Source organism: Myotis daubentonii, chromosome 1 (assembly GCF_963259705.1).
Source record: "Myotis daubentonii chromosome 1, mMyoDau2.1, whole genome shotgun sequence".
Lineage (NCBI taxonomy): Eukaryota > Metazoa > Chordata > Mammalia > Chiroptera > Vespertilionidae > Myotis > Myotis daubentonii.
The window spans coordinates 186,050,704-186,070,663 of NC_081840.1; the positions used below are offsets into that span (position 1 = coordinate 186,050,704).

The 19,960-nt window shown below is 39.7% G+C and overlaps 1 protein-coding gene, 1 long non-coding RNA gene and 1 other non-coding gene across 4 annotated transcripts in view; 1 reads left to right on the plus strand and 2 right to left on the minus strand.

The window, feature by feature from the left end:
• Positions 1-17,620, minus strand: EREG (epiregulin). The gene is made up of 6 exons (XM_059668588.1): positions 17,442-17,620; positions 17,205-17,332; positions 5,578-5,664; positions 3,636-3,759; positions 2,865-3,014; positions 1-846 (listed from the first exon to the last, which is right to left on the minus strand). Exons 2-6 carry the CDS (start codon positions 17,257-17,259, stop codon positions 765-767), a joined length of 498 nt encoding a protein of 165 aa, XP_059524571.1. The 5' UTR covers positions 17,260-17,332; positions 17,442-17,620; the 3' UTR covers positions 1-764.
• Positions 13,411-13,574, minus strand: LOC132224800 (U1 spliceosomal RNA). Its single transcript, XR_009450734.1, has one exon. It is a non-coding gene; the product is annotated as a U1 spliceosomal RNA (small nuclear RNA).
• The window catches only part of LOC132218019 (uncharacterized), a 26,536-nt gene continuing 23,051 nt past the window's right edge, over positions 16,476-19,960 (plus strand). For both annotated transcript variants that reach the window (XR_009449078.1, XR_009449077.1), the window contains exon 1: positions 16,476-16,675. This is a non-coding gene — a long non-coding RNA (uncharacterized LOC132218019). The remainder of the gene's footprint in view (positions 16,676-19,960) is intronic.

Genomic DNA, 19,960 nt, shown 5'->3' on the forward strand with positions numbered 1-19,960 from the left:
TTTAAAAAAAAAATTGTCTCAGAAGCAAGAGTTGCCTCACATAAATGCTGTACAAAAAAAGGAACTTTGTGAAGCTATAAAAATATCTACTATTTGCATAAAAGATGGTATAAATTGGTTCGTTTTCCTTAAGGAGAATCTGTTAGACGGGTGACTAGTATCCATAAGAGCTGTGGGTTGGAATAAGGAATTGTCCACTTCCCCTCCAAGCAGGTAAACAGAGTTATAGCTGAGGATGGGCCTGGAGGGAGCAGAGCTCTCCCAGTTTAGTTTGTTTCAGATGTATAGTGTTTAGCACATGATCTGTATTTGCTTCTCCCCAATTCCCATTACATCATTGTTTCAGTATATGACACAGTGGAGTCAAGTTACACATCAAACTACGGTATAAACAAACCAATTATCACTGCTTTGAGGAGTGGAAAAATGTACTTATTAAACTGATTTGACCATATGTTTAGGCTTACAGCAATCTGTCCTTTGCTGACACTTCCCAAGCAACTGATTTGTAGCAGACAAATAAGTTTGAAGCTTTCAATAAAGCACTTAGCTCAAGAAAACAAATATCAGTTTTCTTTCTATATTAGTTTGTGTACATTTACAAATAGTTTGTCAAAAATAGAGGTAAAAAAGTTTCCAAATATATTAAAAATGTACCATTGTTGACTTAACACATGACCCAACATAAATATTAATAATAAAATAGGAATATTAACATCAACAGGCTTGCTGTGCATCCCGGCCCTTGAGCTTGGTGGCACCACTCAGACTTGTGGCAACGCCGGGTCTCCTGAGGTCACCCTTTCATACTCCTTCCTTGACTTTTTACTTTCTCGATTTCTGTACCTGGAAATATTCAGAAATGAAACTGTTAGCACTGCAATTAACAGTAATGAGAACAAAGTATGTTAACAAAAGGAACACGTATATGGACTCAAAAGGTGCATCTGCATGGTGTTTCCAGAATGACAAAGGTGAATAGGTTTAGGTTGGACAAGAAAAAAAAATAAAAAAGGGAGAAGAAGAAATAGCTTTCGGTGGTCAAACAATTTTTTTGGGGGGAAGTACTTAAAAATTGGGGGAAGGAAATTGTGAAACATGGTTAAAGGAGACCTCAGAGACCTTAACATTATCTTGAAAATTGTAAAATTTCAAGAACATGTGACCACATTTAAGCCTCATTTGTTTTTGTTTTTTTCTTCCTCTCTCTCTCTCTCTCTCTCTCTCTCTCTCTCTCTCTCTCTCTCTCTCTCATCTTTGTTTCCTTCATCTCTACGTACCTACTTAAAAACTAGTATTTTGAATATCACACTATATTATTACATTCTACCCATCACAATGATATAATGCTATCACCAATAAAAATTAAAATAACTAGGATTTATCATGCACTAACTAGGTTACTGACAATGTTCTAAGTGCTATACATTCATTATTTATTTTATCCTCACATTTACATTGCCATCTTCATTTTACAGATGAAGAAAGTGAAGTATAAATAGGTCACATAACCTGGCCAAGATCTCCTAGCTAGGTGTCATAAATCTATCACCATTTATTTTGTGGGTTTTTAAAAATATATACTTTTATTGATTTCAGGGAGGAAGGGAGAGGGAGAGAGAGATAGAAACATCAATGATGAGAGAATCATCGATCGGCTGCCTCCTGAACGACCCTTACTGGGGATCGAGCCCGCAACCCAGGCAGTGCCCTTGACCAGAATTGAATCCAGGACCCTTTAGTCTGCAGGCCAACAGTCTATCCCCTAAGCCAAACCAGCTAGGGCTATCACAATTTGGAATCATCTTTCATTCAAGCTATCTTCCAAATATTTTGAGTTTATTTTCTACCCATTTTGGAATGAAGCAGATAGCCTATGCTTAGTGGAAGAATACATTAAAAAGCCTTTGTTTAGACTCAGTCCTGCCACTTGTCAACTATATGACCTGGGGCATGTCAGGTGGCCACTCTAGATTTCATTTTCCCATCTTTACTAAGGAAAGAACTGTAGTCGAAGACCTTCCATGTGTATTTCAGATTTAATCATATCTAGTTCTGTGGTCATAACTAATTAGGAAGGCATTATTATTTGGTGAATACTTAAAATCAAACATGGGCAAAACAAATTTAATCTTATAAAAGTAGCACACTTTAGACCATCAACAGTAGAAGTTCACTACTTTCATAAAAAATTATTCAAATGTACATGGAGCGATTTTTACAGTTCCAAAATAAGAAGGATTTCATGGAGACATTTTAATAGCATCTGTTAGGATCTAATTCACACTGTTCCCATACCTTGGTCCTAGCAGCATGGCATTGTCCATGAGGATGGGTGGGACTGTTCTGCGAACTGACCTGAACCACTTTTAAAAGTAAGCTTTTATAATTGCCTGGAAACTCATTTCTATTAGTCTGCCTTAAATTTTAAGACCTTAAGTTTCTGGGGTTATTAATTTATGATGCTGTATTTTATGAAATACAAAACTTGACCCAATAAATTAAATACAAGTGCCTAAGTATAACACTGGCATCATGGCTTATGGCATACTTTCATATTTATTATCATATTCAATACTGAGTTCTGTGCTAATTTAGGATAAGGAATTCTCTCTGTATTTTATAAGGAACTGATACTCCCAAGTTTCACCCTCCCTATGCATAAGGTCACATAGGTAATAAGTAACAGAGATCATCATAGAATCAAATCGAGATGTTCTTCTACTACAACTTCTTCCTAAATAAAATCAGTGCAGAGTCTATCTTCTCCCTCTAAAGAATACTTTGTCCATGTTTTTACCCAGTTTAAAAGTCTGTATTGTCTAAAAGTGACTGATAAAGACGGTGTAAAAGCGCTGTCTTACCATCTCCAGAAGTAGTACATGGAGCCAGCGACGACGAGAAGAACGAAGAGAATGAGGATCACAGTCAGAGCTACATATTCTTTGCTCAAGGGCTGTTGGACCGTTAGAAAGAAGTGCTCACATCGGACACCAGCATAGCCCACATCACACCTAAAGGGAAATGCAAGAGTAAGATCAATGAATGTTCTCAAATTGTGGTTGCGGCTTAGTTTTGTAAGAACTAATCTCACACTATGATGCAAGAAATCAACAAGGTTTGGCAAAAGATGAATTCAAAGCCTGACCTAGAACCAGGCCGCTAGATACAAAGAGCCCCATATTGCGCTCAAGCTAAATTGTGGTATGACAATGACAGTCCAGGTCAGCGGCCAGGTGACTGTCCATCTGGAATAGGGTTTTGTAAGTTTTTCAGGTTTGAAGTGCTTTTTGTCTATATCAGTGGAATCAATTCCTAAAACAGTGGTTGATGAATATACGTCCAAGGGCAAGATTAGAAGTTGAGCTGCTATTGTGGCACATGTGAGAGGGAGGCATCTGAAGCCCTCCCCAGTCTGTACCCCTGAAGTATCTGTACAATTTGATAACTACTACTATTTGCCCCCTAATTTTTTAAAAAAAAAACTTAATAAAGTGTTTAATTGGACATATAAACTGTATGCTCATAGTACATATAAACTGCTCCCCATGGAAATATAGAGTAACTTCAATAAATAAATAAAAATAGGGAAATCTAGGTTAAAAAAATGTTGTTTGTTTGTTTGGGGATATTACCTGCAGTATTTTTCACTCATGTCCACCAGGAAGATGCACTGTCCATGCAAACAGTAGCCATTCATGTCAGAGCTACACTGTGTTATTGACACTTGAGCCACACGTGGATTGTTTTCTGTCTTAACTGTGAAGAAAATGGAGAGTTGAACATATTCTGTTGCCTTCTTGGAAGCATGAATCATCCTCTCATAATAGTAACCACTGATCTGCTGTGACGAAGCAGGTCAGGTACCAATCAGTAGAGACGAATTTTCAGGAACACGGAGTCACTCTATTATCGCACTCCCTTATCAAGAAACAACACCTAAGTCCAAAAGAAAGTGGCCAACAGACTAAACCAGACAAACCTGGGGATTTAATTCTCAAATGACAACATGTAAAGGTAGAAAAGGTAAGTTGAGGGACACACACACGCGCACACACACACACACACACACACTATTACCCTCCACAATTATTCACTTAACCAAAATTAGTCCAATTTTTTCAAATCCCAAAATAATTTTGAAATTCATTATTCCAAAAGCAATTTTAAACTGAATACATTAATTCATTTTAAATAGTTTAATTCTATAATGGCTTGTAAGCTAGTAAGGCTTGCTCTGGTGTGCATTCCAGAATTGTTGAGGTTACCATCAAAGAAATCAACCAAAGCCTCCCAACATCTCTAACAATGAGTCCTGAGCATGAACTGGATAAACCCCGAGTTACTGAAGCCAGTTACAGCAATGGAAATAGGAGCTTTGTTAGAGACAGTGTTGCAGTGTACATGTACAATTCACTTTAGAATATTTTAGTGATTAAAATGTGAAGAATGCTCATGACATAATTTTTTTTTAAATAGCATCTTGATTGTAATACTCTAGTTCAAATAATCAAAAAAGGGAGAAGGCAGACCAGACCTCCAGAGAGCACCGTGATGAAGGACAACAAGAGAGAAGGTGAATTTTTGGAAAATATCTTGGTTCCTCAGATAACGCTGGGCTCAATAGCTCAGGATAACCCTTGACTCAATGACTCAACAGCCTTTGACTAAATATAAAACAAGTCTCTCTTGAACCCCCATCAGAGTCCTCTAGGGTCCTGGAGAGAGGCTGCACATCCACTTGTCTTTGCATCCCTAGGCCTATGTTTGTCACATGGTAAGTAATCCATGAATGTTTCCGAATGAGTGCTGTGACTACAAAGACAGAACATCACTTGTTCCTCTTACAAAAATAAAATGAAAATACATTGATGATCTACTGTGTACAAAGTTTCAGCTTGAGCCACACGTGGATTGTTTTCTGTCTTAACTGTGAAGACAGTTTTGCCTGGGATCCAGCCTGTAACAATGGTTTCTCAGCAAAACTCTGGGGAATGGCTCTAGGGCAGTGGTTCTCAACCTTCCCAATGCCGCAACCCTTTAATACAGTTTCTCATGTTGTAGTGACCATAAAAATTTTTCGTTGCTACTTCATAACTGTAATTTTGCTACTGTAATGAATTGTAATGTAAATATCTGATATACAGGATGTATTTTCATTGTTACAAATTGAACATAATTAAAGCATAGCGATTAATCACAAAAACAATATGTAATTATATATGTGTTTTCCGATGGTCTTAGGCGACCCCTGTGAAAGGGTCGTTCGACCCCCAAAGGGGTCACGACCCACAGGTTGAGAACCGCTGTTCTAGGGAATCTAATTTTCTTGTTCCTTATCTCTTCAAGATCAAATTTTTCCATGTAACTAGAAACACAGTCCCTCTTCCTTCAATTATTTCTTTGTATGTTTTCCAGGTTGCTAGTTCATAAGGGAGTTAAAAAATTTGTTTGTTAACACAGTAGCTATTTTCCTTCCTTTCCCCCCGACTTTCATATGTATTTATAGTCTTTGAGTTTGCATTTCTGTTAACAATATGTAATCCTCTGAAGCGCTGTTGATAAAGTTGGGCTTACCTAAAGCTGTGCAGTTGTCTTCAGATTCTCCCGGGATACACAAAGGGATCACAGTGGTTCCAAGAACTAGATGTAGAAGATAAAAACCTGTTTATGGGGGAAAAATCAAATATGTAATTAATGCTTCAAGGAAAAAAAGCTTAGTCAGATTTTCACAATAATGCAGCATTTAGAATTTGATCCATTGAAACCATAAAAGAAAATCATTCCTGGAAACAGGCATATAATTGAAAATGAACCCCCAGGTCTTAGGTCCAAGGGTAAAAGCTTTGGCATTGTATTCATAGTTAGTTACAGATTTAACCTGCTTCAAATCTTTCATAGGAACCTTTTTCAAGACCTTGATTTTGAAGTTTGATATCCTAAGAAGCTTAGAAATTCAAAAATTGTAAGATTTCTAATGTTTTATTCCATGTTATGCTTGAAGCAATGCTCTAAGATAGAACCTATCACAAAAGAATGATGCAAATAAGAATTAGGTTCTACTTATGATAACAACTATGCAGAACTCTCTACCTAAGATATATTCCTTGTTGACTTAAGTGCCTAAGTTCTAAATTACTCTTGCATTGTAAAATGTAAGCTAGGCAAAGTCAGGGTATATCTTATCTAACTCGGAATGCACACACATACACCGAGCCGTAGGAACACAGTTTCTGTCAGCCCAGGAAGCATTTGAACATAGCGTTTCATCCTGTATCTCCAATAAAAAGGCAAATATTGGAAAACAGGCACCAGAGTGACTCAGGTAGTTTCTTCATTGAGTAGAAAGCATAAAATGAATGTTTTTAATTGCATAGGTATTTACTAAAGAGAGTTTAGTCTCATCTGTTTAATAGTCAGGTATTTGTACTACAACCACTCTTCCCATTCTTATGAGTAATGATTATATAAATATAAATGGTGGTGTTAGTGGTAACATTGGCAGCAGTTAACATTTCTTGAACACATACTACATGCAGGCATGATTCTATCCTCCTTGTCTTTATTATCTCATTTAATCTCCTTATGGACTCTTAGAGGAAGATACTATTGTTGCTACTATTGAGAAAACTAAAACATAAAGAGTTTAAGCAACTTTCCTAAGAGTACATAGTATTGTTGTGAACGGGGCACTTGCAGAATTTGGAAACAGACAACAATGTTAGCGTATAATAGACATCACATGGAACAAACAAGTGTAAATGTAATTGAAGCAGATTATTTAATCCCAAAGGGAGACAACAAAAGGCAATCCTGGGAGAAAACTTGAGCAATGTATTTCCCTCCCTTAGAGTTTTTTGGAAGAATTAAATAAAACGGTATTTTTCTGAAATAATGCCTAACATAGCAGAGATCACCAGAGATGTTCCTTCAGAGTCACATCTAGTCTCTAACGTTAGCAGTATATACAGGCAGTGCCCTCTACTGGTCTGTGGCAAGACTATTTCCTTTTTCTCCAAGGAGGCATGTATCTGTTAAGCAAATTGCATATTTTCTGTATCAGCATCATAGTTTGTAATTTAATGTTTCACAACTGACACTTCTAACAATTCTGTGAAGTCGTTATTAGCCCCAAACAACCTTAGTGCAGTTAAATTAAATGTCTTGTCCAAGACCAGTTATCCAGTGACCATAGAAGATAAGAATCAGAAATGTTCCTTTTGACATCAAGCCTCATAATCTTTCAATGATTTGAAAATACTTTTTTAATATTAGAGCTACCCCCCTTCTGTATTTCTACAATGTAAATGCTGCTTCAATTACTATGATAAGGGGGAAGGAGGAAACCATCTTTCTTAAATGAGAAAAACAGAAAGGGCTAAAGTTTGGATTTTATTGCCAGTTGAACAGAGATGAAAAAAGATTACTTTGTCCACCTAGCTTTTCATGGAGAATGAGCTAGAATCTCATCCAAGTCCATTTTGTTCTACATCTCAATATAATTTTGCCATGTACTTTAACGACTGAAGAACTGAACCCTTTAACGTATACAGTCTGCTCAACTCAAACTGAAGTTCTAAATGAGTATTTTTACATCCTTGACCCTCCTATTCTTCCATATTTCTCCAATTGAAGAGTGCTTGGGAGGTAACGTTACTAATTCTCCCACCAGGAAAGGGCCAGCCAGGCTCATTGAAGCTCATTTTTTTATCCTTTGCAGGAATCAGAAACTAGCATCTCTTGTTCAGGATTGCTTCCAGCTGCAACCTGCGACGATGTTAGAACCCAGCTAATGGTTTGGGGGTGTTGCTTCTCGGCCTTTTTTTTTTTTAAAGGATTTTAGCAGTTGTTAATTTTTCCACTGTTGGACACTTCGTTCCACTTGGTCAGGCCACAGGTGAAATGTTTGTCTTTGTGAACTAAAGAATGTTCAGTGCAGGGCGTGCCTCCACAAAAACTGGGCTCTCCTAACCTGTGACACTCCCTTGGACATAGTCCATCACTCAGGATGGTTTCTGTGAGACTCACGACATTAATCCAACATCCGGGTGTTTTACAGAAGAAATTGTAAATAATTTTAAATGCTACTCTCAAAAGCAAGTGTGTAGACTCCAGTTCCATCGCAAATGTATGTAACCAGTAAGATAGCAAAACTAACTCTCAATCATGTGTCCATCTGCACAGCTCTATTGCTTTAAAACAGTGGTTCTGAAGCTTCCCTCTACCTCACCTCTGCCCCAGACCCTTGCAAACTGGGGTAAAGGAGTAAGTGGAGGTGATAAAAAAAAAAAAACCCTGAAAAACTCCACCATGAAAGATTCTGATATCTACTATCCTGTACCCTTAAGAATCACTACTCATTATTTTAAAGTCATACAGGAAAGGAACAGATGCTAACGTCATACCCATATATTTCTTTAATTTGACAGTTTTTCATGACTTTAGCATCATAACTTTAGTGTTATCTATACTAATAAAAGGGTAATATGCTAATTAGACCAGATAGACCAGACGTCTTCCTGACATTCTTCTGGATGTCCTTCTGGACAAAGCTGAAGCGGCTACGAGGGCTGAGGGCCAGTGGCACAGGAGAGGTGGCGGCACAGGCTGATTCAGCGCAGCGGGCCCCTTCCGCAGAGGCAGCAGGAAAGGGGGCTGTGCGGTCCCGGTCCCAGTGCTGCCCCTTCTGCAGAGGCAGCCACAGAGGCAGTGGCACGGGCCGAGTCCCAGTGCCACACCTCCACAGAGGCTGGATGGGGTGCGACCTGCTGTGCCTCAACCTCTTACAGCCCCTCCCTCAGCTGGCCTGGCCCCAGATCGCCTCCCTCCCGCAGGTGGGCGGGGGGTGGGGCCAGCACTAAGAAGTGAGGGCTGAGGGCCGGCAGCCACAGCGGTGGCAACAGCAGTGGGGTGATGAAGGTGGTGCCTTCCCCTGATCAGCTGGTCGCCTCCCACAGAGGGAGGCCAGACTGGGGAGCAGGCCTAAGCTATCAGTAGGACATCTCCTGAGGGTTCCCAGACTGTGAGAGGGGGCAGGCCAGGCTGAGGGATTACCCCTGCCAGTGCATGAATTTTCATGCACCGGGCCTCTAGTTTGAACATAATGATCTCTCTAAGATACAACGACTTGGGTTTGGATCCTTGACCAGGGGTCCTGCTAAGAAAATAATTCACTATGATACTAAAGATTTTGGATAGTGTCCGTGTGTCAGAAAAACAGGTCTAGTGGCAAGTTCACATTGGTAACTAAAACACGAGGAATTCTGCACAAGGTGAAAAGGGGTAAATGATTTGTGAACTCAAAATTAGCAGGTGAAATGTCTGTTTCATTACTGCTATAAAAATCACAATCCCTTTAGAGGCCATTTTTTCTGTCAAACTTCCAAATAGGTTTTAGGATCCTGAAGCTCACCTATTCATCTCTCTACCTTCACCTTTCAAAGACTGTGTCTCAGTGAAATCTCAACTGCGCCAGCAGGAAGTGGTGTTGGTGACTCACAGGATACAAACCACCTCTACCCTGTGAGTCAAGACCTGGGCCTACACCCTTACACAATATTGGGGACCGCACGCGTGGGAGAGGCTGAGTGCCATTACCTGAATGGGGGTAGCACTAAATGTTGTGGGCCCTGGAGCATTAAGAAGTGCTTGCCCAATAGCAGGAGGAATGCCAAATGTCAAACGTGTCTAATTACATCTGGTTTCTTTTGACCTTGCATTTTTTGCCCGCACTGAGGGGCTCATCTAGAAGAAGGCAGGGACTTGGTGACTAGCCTACCAAATCAAGTCAGCAAAATCAATTGCAGTTCCGGAAATAAATTGGCTTCCCTTTTTTCTCCCTTTGAAAAAAAAATCAAGCACATAAAAATGACCCAAAATAAAATGAAATGGGTTACAGAATGAAAGGAATGCAATTTTTTTCTCCCTAATTTTACCTTTTATGTTTAGAACAGAACACCAAACTTATAATAAATTGTAGTATTTGCCCAGCCCAGACAGGTAGTAAAACCTGTTTTATTCACATTTTTGCTTTGGTCACATGTCAATCTACTCATGGACTGCTAGATTTCCACCTCTTCCATGGTGGTCTATAACTTTAGCATATGTGTGTAGCACAGTAGGCACCTTATGTCTTGTACACTTTGAAAGAGTGACTATACCTTCACCATTTCCACATGCTTTTGTTTTAAATTACATTCCACTATTAGATGAGGTCTTGCTGCACCTTGGTTAAAATAACTGGAAAATCTTTATTACATGACATAATGTAAAACACTACTGTCAATACTTTCCAGTAACATCCTACTTTTCATATACTTATAAATAATTTTGTCTTTGTTTCAAGCAACCACTCTCTTCTTACAGGTTTTCAATGTTAACTTTTCAACTAAACTTCATTAAAAACTAAATGTAAAAATCAATTAAAATTATTTGAGACCAAACAGAATGAAACCAGAGGTGGATATGATAATGGTTTCAAATAAGTATTTCTTTTAATTTTGACATTAATAGATAGCCATAGGATCCTATTTGTCAAGGGAAAAGGAAAGACTTCATAGGCCATCTTTTTTTTTTTCAATTCAGAGGCATTATACCCTTCAATTTTGGTAGTAATTTCTAAATCATATTTCAAAGTGCTCATAATTGGTCATACAATACTATACTTAAAGCCATTCAAATCAAGAATCAGTGTGTCAAAATATAAGGGATTAGTTTATTTCACCCTAAAATAGATTTTAAGATATATCTTATTCATGATAGAAATCTTCTCAGAATGCAGGTGGATGCATATCACCTCTTGTATAAAGGGTACAATGCTATTAATCTCAGTGTTTGGAATTTTGTGACTTAAGACCCCCTAATATGGGGCATGCATTCCCTAAAAGCCAGATATATTTCTCGAATATTATTTCAAATGTTTTATTGTAAATTTTTTCCTTCCAAGATAATGTCATTTGGAAGGATCTTTATATAACTTTTTTTTTACCTTGACTCCCTTCCATCTTGTTTCTCACACCTATCCCTATAGAGCCAATTCAGAAATATAAATTACTATTACATTATTGTTTCAAAAGAAACATCTCCTATAGGGGCCACAGTTTAGATTATGAGTGTTTTGTCATTTGCCTTCTTTTCATTGTGGTCATATTGTATGTGGCCTGAAGCTTTGAATATGTAATGGCATCTTTAGAAACAATGATTATTATCACATGCATTCTTTCTAAAGACCTAATGCCAAAAATGAATTTGCAAAAGAACTGAGTTTTAATCAGGGAGCATAAAAAAAAAGAGAGGACAAAATAAGTACACAAAGGTAACATTAAAGTCTCAAAGCTAATTGCTTTTCATTCAGCAAGACTGCATACTGCACCTAGCACATTAGAAGCTGCAAAAAAGTTGTACTTTGTGAAAATATGTTTTTGTTAAATTGGAGACTTCAGCTTCAGTAAGAAGCACAAATGCAACCGTAGTATAATGCTAGGATGGGAAGAACTTAGTTACACCCAATAAATAAAAAAGGAGACTAGCTTTGCCTATATTTATTTTTAGTAACTACATGTCTCAAATTATATTTGTTCAATACGTATCTATTGAGGGTTTTCTGTCTGTGAGATATTGAACAAGATGCTGAAAGGAAAATTGGTGGAAAAGATATAACTCCTGTCCTAAATAGAGTTAATGGGCTGGATACCTGGGGAGGAAGAGGACAGGAGAGAATTCATACATGATGTCAAGTTCCTGGCTAGACAATACCAAGGAGGGTGGTGCCATTAAAAGAGTAGGAAACAGGCAGGCCAGCAGATTTGCGGAGGCACTTGGAAATGGTAGACATGAAGGGAGAACATAATGAATGAAGGAATTTGAGTATGTAGTTCATATGTCACCTATTTACACTTATTAGGCCCTTAGGGATACAAATCTTAAATAAAAGAGTAAGAATTGAGTTGATGGAGTCTATTTGAAATTCATATAAGGGAATGTGACCTTTAAAGGAATAGGAGCCATTCAGATGTCTCAAGGGAACTAGTATGAAACGGAGTATGATAGAACTTCAGGAAATAGGTAATCAAGAGTGATTAGAAATGGCCAAGGAAATTCACAAAAAAAGGAAGTTCAGTGTTGTATGAACCAATAGGTAGAATTATAAAAGGAGGCATGGGGTAGTCAGCAAAGCAATTATATATGAAGAAAGTATGAGTGACACCATCATAAATAGGGATTCATCATTATTCAGGGCAAATGGTGCTAAAATCAGCAATAAAAATTGCTCAGTTGACATTTTTAACACTAGAATTGGTTTTATGTTTGCATCTGGCTTACCATTAATATTAATTTTATTTGTCTTGGTAACTCAAGCATTGATTATTCAAACTTTGAATTATGAGTGCCAGTGGAAAACCCATCAGGCTAGTGATTCTCAATCCAGAGTAATTTTGTCAACCAGGGACATTTGGCAATGCCTGGTGGCATTTTTGGGTGTCACAACTGGGGTGGGGGGGTGCTACTGACATCTAGTGGGTAGAAGCCAGGGATTGCTGCTGAACACCCTGCAATTCATAGGAAAACTCCCATAAAAGGATTATCCAGTCCATAATGTGAATATGGCCAAGGCCCCCAAACTCTGCATTAGAGACATGAGGGATGGAGTCTAGTTGTAGCTCAGAAACTAATTTTATTTCCCTGCAGCTGAGATTCCTTTTCTCTGAAAATAGAGACCTAGGAAAGGAGTAGATTAGAGAGGGGGATGGAATTTAGATTAAATTACTCTAAGGTCCCTTTCATTACTAAAACAATACTTTTCTTTCTTTTACTGACTATTCATCATTCAGTCATATCACTGCTCAATTTCTCTATCTTTCTCTCTCTTTCTCTCTCTCTCTCTCTCTCTCTCTCTCTCTCTCTCTCTCTCTCTCTCACACACACACACACACACACACATACACACACACACACACACAGTGTGTGTAATTTAAAATATGCTTAAATTTTTTTAGGCATATCATCACTGAATACAGACATGAATGGGGAAACTTGGGAAGAACAATTATTAGGTTTTATCATAAACAACAAAATTGAATTTTAAAGAACTACTGCTTAGTCTCAAAATATTTAGCTTCTCAAATACATTTCCGAAGAACAGCTGGCTGAGTCAAAACATAGTGCTGATAATTCTAAAAGTATCAAGCTAATCATGCATCCAACTAAAATTTACTGAGTGTTTAATATTAGTGTATCACAGTGTGAGTGAAAACAGATGAGTGCAGCACCAGTAAGGAGGAACAGGGCTAGAAGCACAGTATTACTTGAAAAGGGCAGGACCACAGGAATGGGAGGGGTATAAAGGGACTGGGGGACAAGCTGCACATTTATTCATGTATTTTTACTTTATCTTATATTATTTATTTATGCCAGGGGAGAATGTGAACACAGTCCCCCACTTCCACAAATTGTGCAATCGAGTTTCCCACAGTTGGGGAAGTCTCAGGGGTCAGCACGTCTGGAGTGTAATAGATACCCCTGGTCCTGAGAAAACCATCTTTGTGACCATGGTTTCTTCCCTGTCGTGTAAATCTACATACTTATTTTTGAGTGGTGGGAGAAGAAAGGTGGAGGGGGTTATCAGAGAAAGCTTGACACTTTTCTCCAGACTTAAAGAATGAGTAGAACTTTCACCAAAAGTGAAGAGTGAGTTAAGGTCGTCCCCAGCAGAGGGTCCGCACATTAAAAAATGAAGCCTTATATATAGGGATAACACTTCTTTTTAAATTTGTTTTCTTGTTTAAAAAATGTGAATAATAATACCTTTCCTGGTTAAAAGGGAGTTAAAAAGTTTAAATGAGGTGTTTTATAAGAAAGCACTTGATGATGATGAAAATAGCTCTAATTTTAAAAGTATTTTTTTATTATTTTCTAATATTCAATTTGTTAATTCCATGTACAATAACCTGATAACATAGTTATTATGATCTCCATCTTACAGATGAGAAAATTGAAGTTCACAATGGAATAAATCTTTCTGGAAGTATCAAAAAATAAAAAACCTGGGTGTGAACCCTAGATTCTATGTACTATCTATGTCTCTTGATTCAAAACTATCAAATTTGACATATATAAATGTGTGTATTTTTATATATGAGAGTGAGACTTTTTCCCTGATCTGGAGGGTTTGCAAGAGGATTTGCATTTAACTCACTTTCATGCCTCAAATTTAAAATTCAGAATTTTTGTCCTAAAAAAGTTAAGGGTTAACATTTTTTCTGGACAATTATCAAGTCATCTTGTGTATTATAGATAGTATCCTAGCTAATAAAGTCATTACTTTAACCTAGAATGTCACAGAACTTTTGTTTGCCCTGTAAGTAGACACCCAGTCTTTCATAACACATTGCCAGAGGACACTGAGTCTGCCATATTACTTCACTTGTTAAAGCTTCCAGAATTGCTATACCAAGAGGATGGCTGTCAGGGTGCTCCTCCCCAAGGATATCACAGCTTTGGGGTGTCTCACCATTGTCTTCCTTCCTAAGAAATGTTCCCAGCAGAAATTACAACCTTATTAGTTAGACACTTTGCATAAGTCTATGTTCAGGGTGAAGTCCTGCAGATGAGGAAACCACACCTTAATTTATAGTCTCTCTGAAGAGGATTTCTTACATGACATTTGTATCTTTTGTGTGACTATTAACCAGGAAATGGGAGATTCTTGGGCAAAAATGGACAGAAGACATTTATTCTTGCCATTTACTCTAGTTTCTTTCCTGAGCCTTAGTTTATTCATTTGTCCAACTGGGCTATTCATACCAACCTCATACAGTTACTTTAAGAAGTAAGTGAGATGATGTGTGTAAAGCACCTACCACACAACATGATTGGCTCACAGTAGGCATTTGGTAACTGTTAGTTCCCTTCCAAACTCCTAGATTTGGCCCCCAATGTGGAACCACACACCCCAATTACCCAAGTTGTTCATATGGCCAGGTGATGTGGAAGGCAGCTGGGTCCCTGGGTCAAAACCCAGACAGGAGAGGCCTGTCGTCATGTTTTCTGCCTAGAGGTGTCATCTCAGGTGTGCTAACATTCAGGCAGCTCACGAACTCTCAGATCAACAGAAAAGATCTGAGGAGAGCCAATGTCTCATTGAGATCCACGCTTCCCATATTTTCAAGAAAATAAATGTTTATTCCGCTCAATTCTCTGTCATTGTGCAATGAGGTGCGCAGAAATTGTCTTGGAGATATCATTCAGGAATATGCTCAAAAGTCCATTTGGGTATCAATGAAAATGCTTTATTTTAGATCAAGAGCCCCTAAGTATCAAAGAGACATATGAATTCCACAAAATGGAAATAATAAACAGTTTGCTGAAATCTAAAATAAATGAGAAAAGTCATTTGGGAAAAGTTTTTCTAGATTATATTTTGTTGGGGAGGGGGCAATTTCAGAATTTACAGATGACCTTACGTTTTCCCCCAGGTGCTTTAGAATAGAACTATTGGACTTGCATGCCTGCATAGAGTGTGGAGAAATGATATAGAACTTCAAACAGGAACTTTCCTAGTGGCAGACAAATATCTGAACACACTGGGGAAACAGAAACTGACCTAGCTCATTTGGAAATGGGCTTGGCAGCTGATGAAATAAGTGAACTATAATTAAGTAATGCAATAAAGGAGTTAAGCACTTTCATGACAACAAAAACACACACAACATAGGTGGGTAGTAACCAGGTTATTCATAGGCTCTTGCTGTCTCAAATTAGAATATTTAATGACTGTCCCTGAACAGACACTTGGCATTGTTCGCATGCAACCTTACAGGTGAGGGGGGAAAGCGCTAAGACATTGTGACCTCTAGGTTAAGCTCTAACTCTAGGAAGACTCTCACCTTTCCAATTTTATTATTTTCACAAAGATTTAAAAACAAAGACAGCAAAGCCACATTATTTACTAGAGAATCTTCTACCAAGTCCTTAGCACAGTTCTGGTAGAAACCAGACATCCAGTTTCCACTTACATTCCTGAACTTGGACAAGTTCCACTATGCGTAGCATGCATTTCATTAGGTCTCAACCCCTGAGATAAGGTGTGTCGAAATAACAATTTAACTGTCACATCCTTCACAGGTAGGTAGGTAGGTAGGTAGGGGAATTCGCCTCATTGCGCTTCCAGAAAGAATGTGAGACTGGCAAGTTTTATTTCCTTATTTAAATCTTCATTTGCAACTCCAAATTCCTCTTCAACTTTAAGAAATGGAGAGAAGCTATATATATATATATATATATATATATATATATATATATATATATATATATATATATGTATGTATATATATATATGTATATATATATATATATATATATATATATATATATATACACACACACACACACACATACATATATATATATATATATATTCAAACTAGGAAGCTTACGCTAGATTCCTCCCCCCCCCCTCAACCCCCCCCCCATCGACTAACATTAACTCATTTCAAATAGGATGATGATAGGCATCAAAGTACACTCAGCGATTACAGGCTGTGGGGTGCCATGCCCGCCAGTGAAAAGCGCTGCCCAGCCTTCCGCCACGAGGGCTCAGGGACAAACCCGAAAGGGCAGGTGAGAGGGCGATTGGCGGCGAGGAGCTCCAGGACCTGGGCGCGTCCCTCAGCTCCAGGTAGGAACAGCGGTTTCATCCCGGGGGTCTGGGGCTCCAGCAAACCTGCCACCCGGCCCCCGGGAGCTCAACCAGGCTTGACTTAGAGAACGGAGGGCAAACGGCAGGAAAGCACTACTTTCCAAAGGGTCTCCCGCGCCCTGGGCTCATCCCCTCCCGCCCCCTCCCCACCCCGGCCCCTATGGGAAAGAACGCGGCCTGAAGTGCCAGAGCGCATCGAGGTCTTTGGGTCTCTAGAACATCAAATTTAAAAGCAAAACAACCCCAAACTTTCCGACTTTTTATTCTGCCTAATACGGAGCTGTATAAATCCATGCATGACACATATACCAATAGTTAATTTATCAAAGAAAAGCGTTTTTTTATGCCGATGACTCCCCTCCTCCCGGGCTGGAGGGAAAGACGGACTGGCACGCAAGAGACATCCTTTCCAAGGGTGCACGGTAGCCGGTGGAAACCCCCCGATTGTCAAGGGACGAGCGCAACGCACTCAAGCGCACGGGTGTCCTGGCGGCGGGCGGGGGCTTACCCAGGCAGAGCAGCAGCGCGCGGGCGCGGGCGCGGGGGGCGAGGCGCGGCTCCATTCTGTCCCGGGGGGACGCGGCGGTCGGGCTCTCTGCTGGGCGGCGGGCGGCGCGGGGAGGGAGCTCACCGGTCCGGCTGGGAGCGCGGGGTGGCCGGGCTGCGGCTGGAGCGGGGTGGCCGGGCTGCGGCTGGGAGCGCGGGGTGGCCGGGCTGCGGCTGGGAGCGCGGGGTGGCCGGGCTGCGGCTGGGAGCGCGGGGTGGCCGGGCTGCGGCTGGAGCGCGGTGGAGAGACCGGAGGGCCGCCCGTCTGCCACGTTCCTCTGACACTGGTCTGTCCAGCAATTGAGCTCACTGGCCCCACAACGAGACCTTTATAAGAGCCTGGGGCTGGAGGACTTCCTAGCGGGGTGAGGTGCAAAGTGTCCGGAGTTTCATAATGGGCCGCAGGGGAGGAGTGGCTCGCGCGCAGTCCGGATGTCCTCCTCCCTCTCTTGACACCTGACAGTGGCTGAGGAATGAAAAAATGCCCTTTGGGTGAGCCGGGGACTACTCCCCAAACTTTTCCATCTTCCCCTCTGACTCCTCAGGGTGGAGGTGGGAAGCATGGGCCAGATGGATTGGTTTGCTTTGTGGGGTCATTTGCCTGAATAGTGGGTGGCTTTAGTTGCTCTGGGTGACAGGCATAACTTGAACCCAAACCAGTGCTGGTGTTCCCAATAGTGGAAACGATGTCTGGTTTCTGCCAAAACTCTGTGTGTGTGTGTGTGTGTGTGTGTGTGTGTGTGTGTGTGGCGTGTACACGTGTGTTTGTACGTGTGTGTGTGTGTACACGTGTGACTCCTCAGGGGTGCCTTTCGTGTCCACATCTTCCTTCTCGGTGCCTCTGTTTCCATGGTACTACATGCATTTACCGCTTCAATGTAGCGAGGAAGTATGAAGAAAGTCCTAAATTATATATTTCGTTCCGTCCTATTTGCTACCCATCAGATTGCTGCTTATGATTGAACTTCCCCAAATTTTGTCTTAATCCTATCACTTCCCTGCACAAAATTATTCAGTGCCTGCTCATTGCCTTTTGGACAAGACCTGCCACAAACCTGAACCCAGTCTTTTCAATCTCAGCTCCCACTAGTTCACCAAATCGTCTCACCCCAGCCTGGCTGGAAAACTCACTGCACCCTTGCTTATTCCCACTTTCCTGTCTGTGCTGATGGATTCACAGTTTGGGGGAATGGCTGAGTCTTAGTGGACCTACTCAAGTCCTACTTATTTCCTCAGTTCTTCTCAAAGGCCTGGATTTCTTGACCTTCCAGATATCTCTTTTCATTCTGACTTCTTACAGCCATTATTTTTTATCTTCCACCTAGACTCATAGAATTATAGATTTGGTACTTCACACCTGATGAAACTACTTGGTATTATTTAAATGTTATTGGTTGTAAGTCATATATTCAAATTTGTATGAATACATAACTGATTTTACTTTTTTATTTTATCCCCCGGTAAGGCCTAAGAACAGTGAGTCATTTCAATGTTACTGAAAACATATTTGAATAGAAAATGACATCTGATGAATGTTAATAACTCCTACCTTCTGACCTTTTATTGTTTTCTTATTATCCTCTTTTTCCCCCACCTTTTTCTTCCTCACCCCGAATGGTGCCCTTTAATGTCCAGAACTTTCATGTTGGAAACAAATGCTTACTAAATCCTTCCATCTATGCTTAAGATCATGGATTTAGTAAGTCTGCTTTTGAACCCTTGGACAAGTAATTTAATCTCTTTCAGTTTTCTCATATGTAAAATAGGGATAATAGTAAAAAAAATCAAGATAATGAAGGTACTTACCACAATGCCTACCACAAGCTTATCACTCATTAAAAATACCTAGTATTATATGTAAACATTGATGCTAGCACTTGGTAGGATGGTGGTACTTGGTGGGTGGTCAATAATCATGAATCAATGCATAGTGGGAGAGGGGTAGAATTATGGGCTCCAAATCTAGCTTCTGAATCTACCAAGAAATCAAGCAGAAAGTGACTTATCACTTAACTGCTCTTTTGTAAAGAAAAAATGAAAACAAGAAATATGATCCTGGGACTAGGTTGAAGTTTTACTGAGCATTGATAGAGATCACAATTTGGTAAATTAGATTTAGGAAAAGGGACTGCTGGCTATGTAATAGCTTTTGTTTTACAAAGTAGATTTGGAAAATAAATAGCTCAAGCGTTTGAAAAATTAAGGCAGAATTTGAAAGAATGAGGTGTCAACTGGGAGTGTTTCCTTATTCTGCACGATGATGGGGAGTTACTTGCAAGGAGTGACAAGAAGAATATATTAGTCCTAATTAATGGCTTGTTTCACCAAATACGGTCTTGTGCTTCGTGCTCAAAAGAAGGATGGGGTGGAACGCACTGAGGCGAATGGGGTCATTCCGCAACAGTCAGCTCTATGGTATTGATATGTGGGGAGGAATTTTTTACTTTGTGGCTGATGTTTGCAAGCATGAGATATTATCATTGTGAAAAAAAAATGCTGTGCTTCTCCCAAAAGTTTCCACAGCAATGTACTCTTCATATGGTGTGAAGAAATCTTTTCTTTATTGGTTCTATGTTTACTCAATTTTGTAGCCATTAGTTTTTGAGAATGACTCCACCATGACGCATCGGGGAAGATTGGCCACTGCCTCCGCAACTTTTTTTTTTTTTTAATAATTGAGGACTATTTTCATTAATCGCTCATTTAAATATATACCCA

Coding starts and splice junctions, on each gene's coding strand:
- EREG (XM_059668588.1), bottom strand. CDS start 17,259: ATGGAGCCGCGCCTCGCCCCCCGCGCCCGCGCCCGCGCGCTGCTGCTC. Junction 5,665..17,204: donor CGCGCTGCTGCTCTGCCTGG/GTAAGCCCCCGC, acceptor CCCCATAAACAG/GTTTTTATCTTCTACATCTA. Junction 3,760..5,577: donor AGACAACTGCACAGCTTTAG/GTAAGCCCAACT, acceptor TTTTCTTCACAG/TTAAGACAGAAAACAATCCA.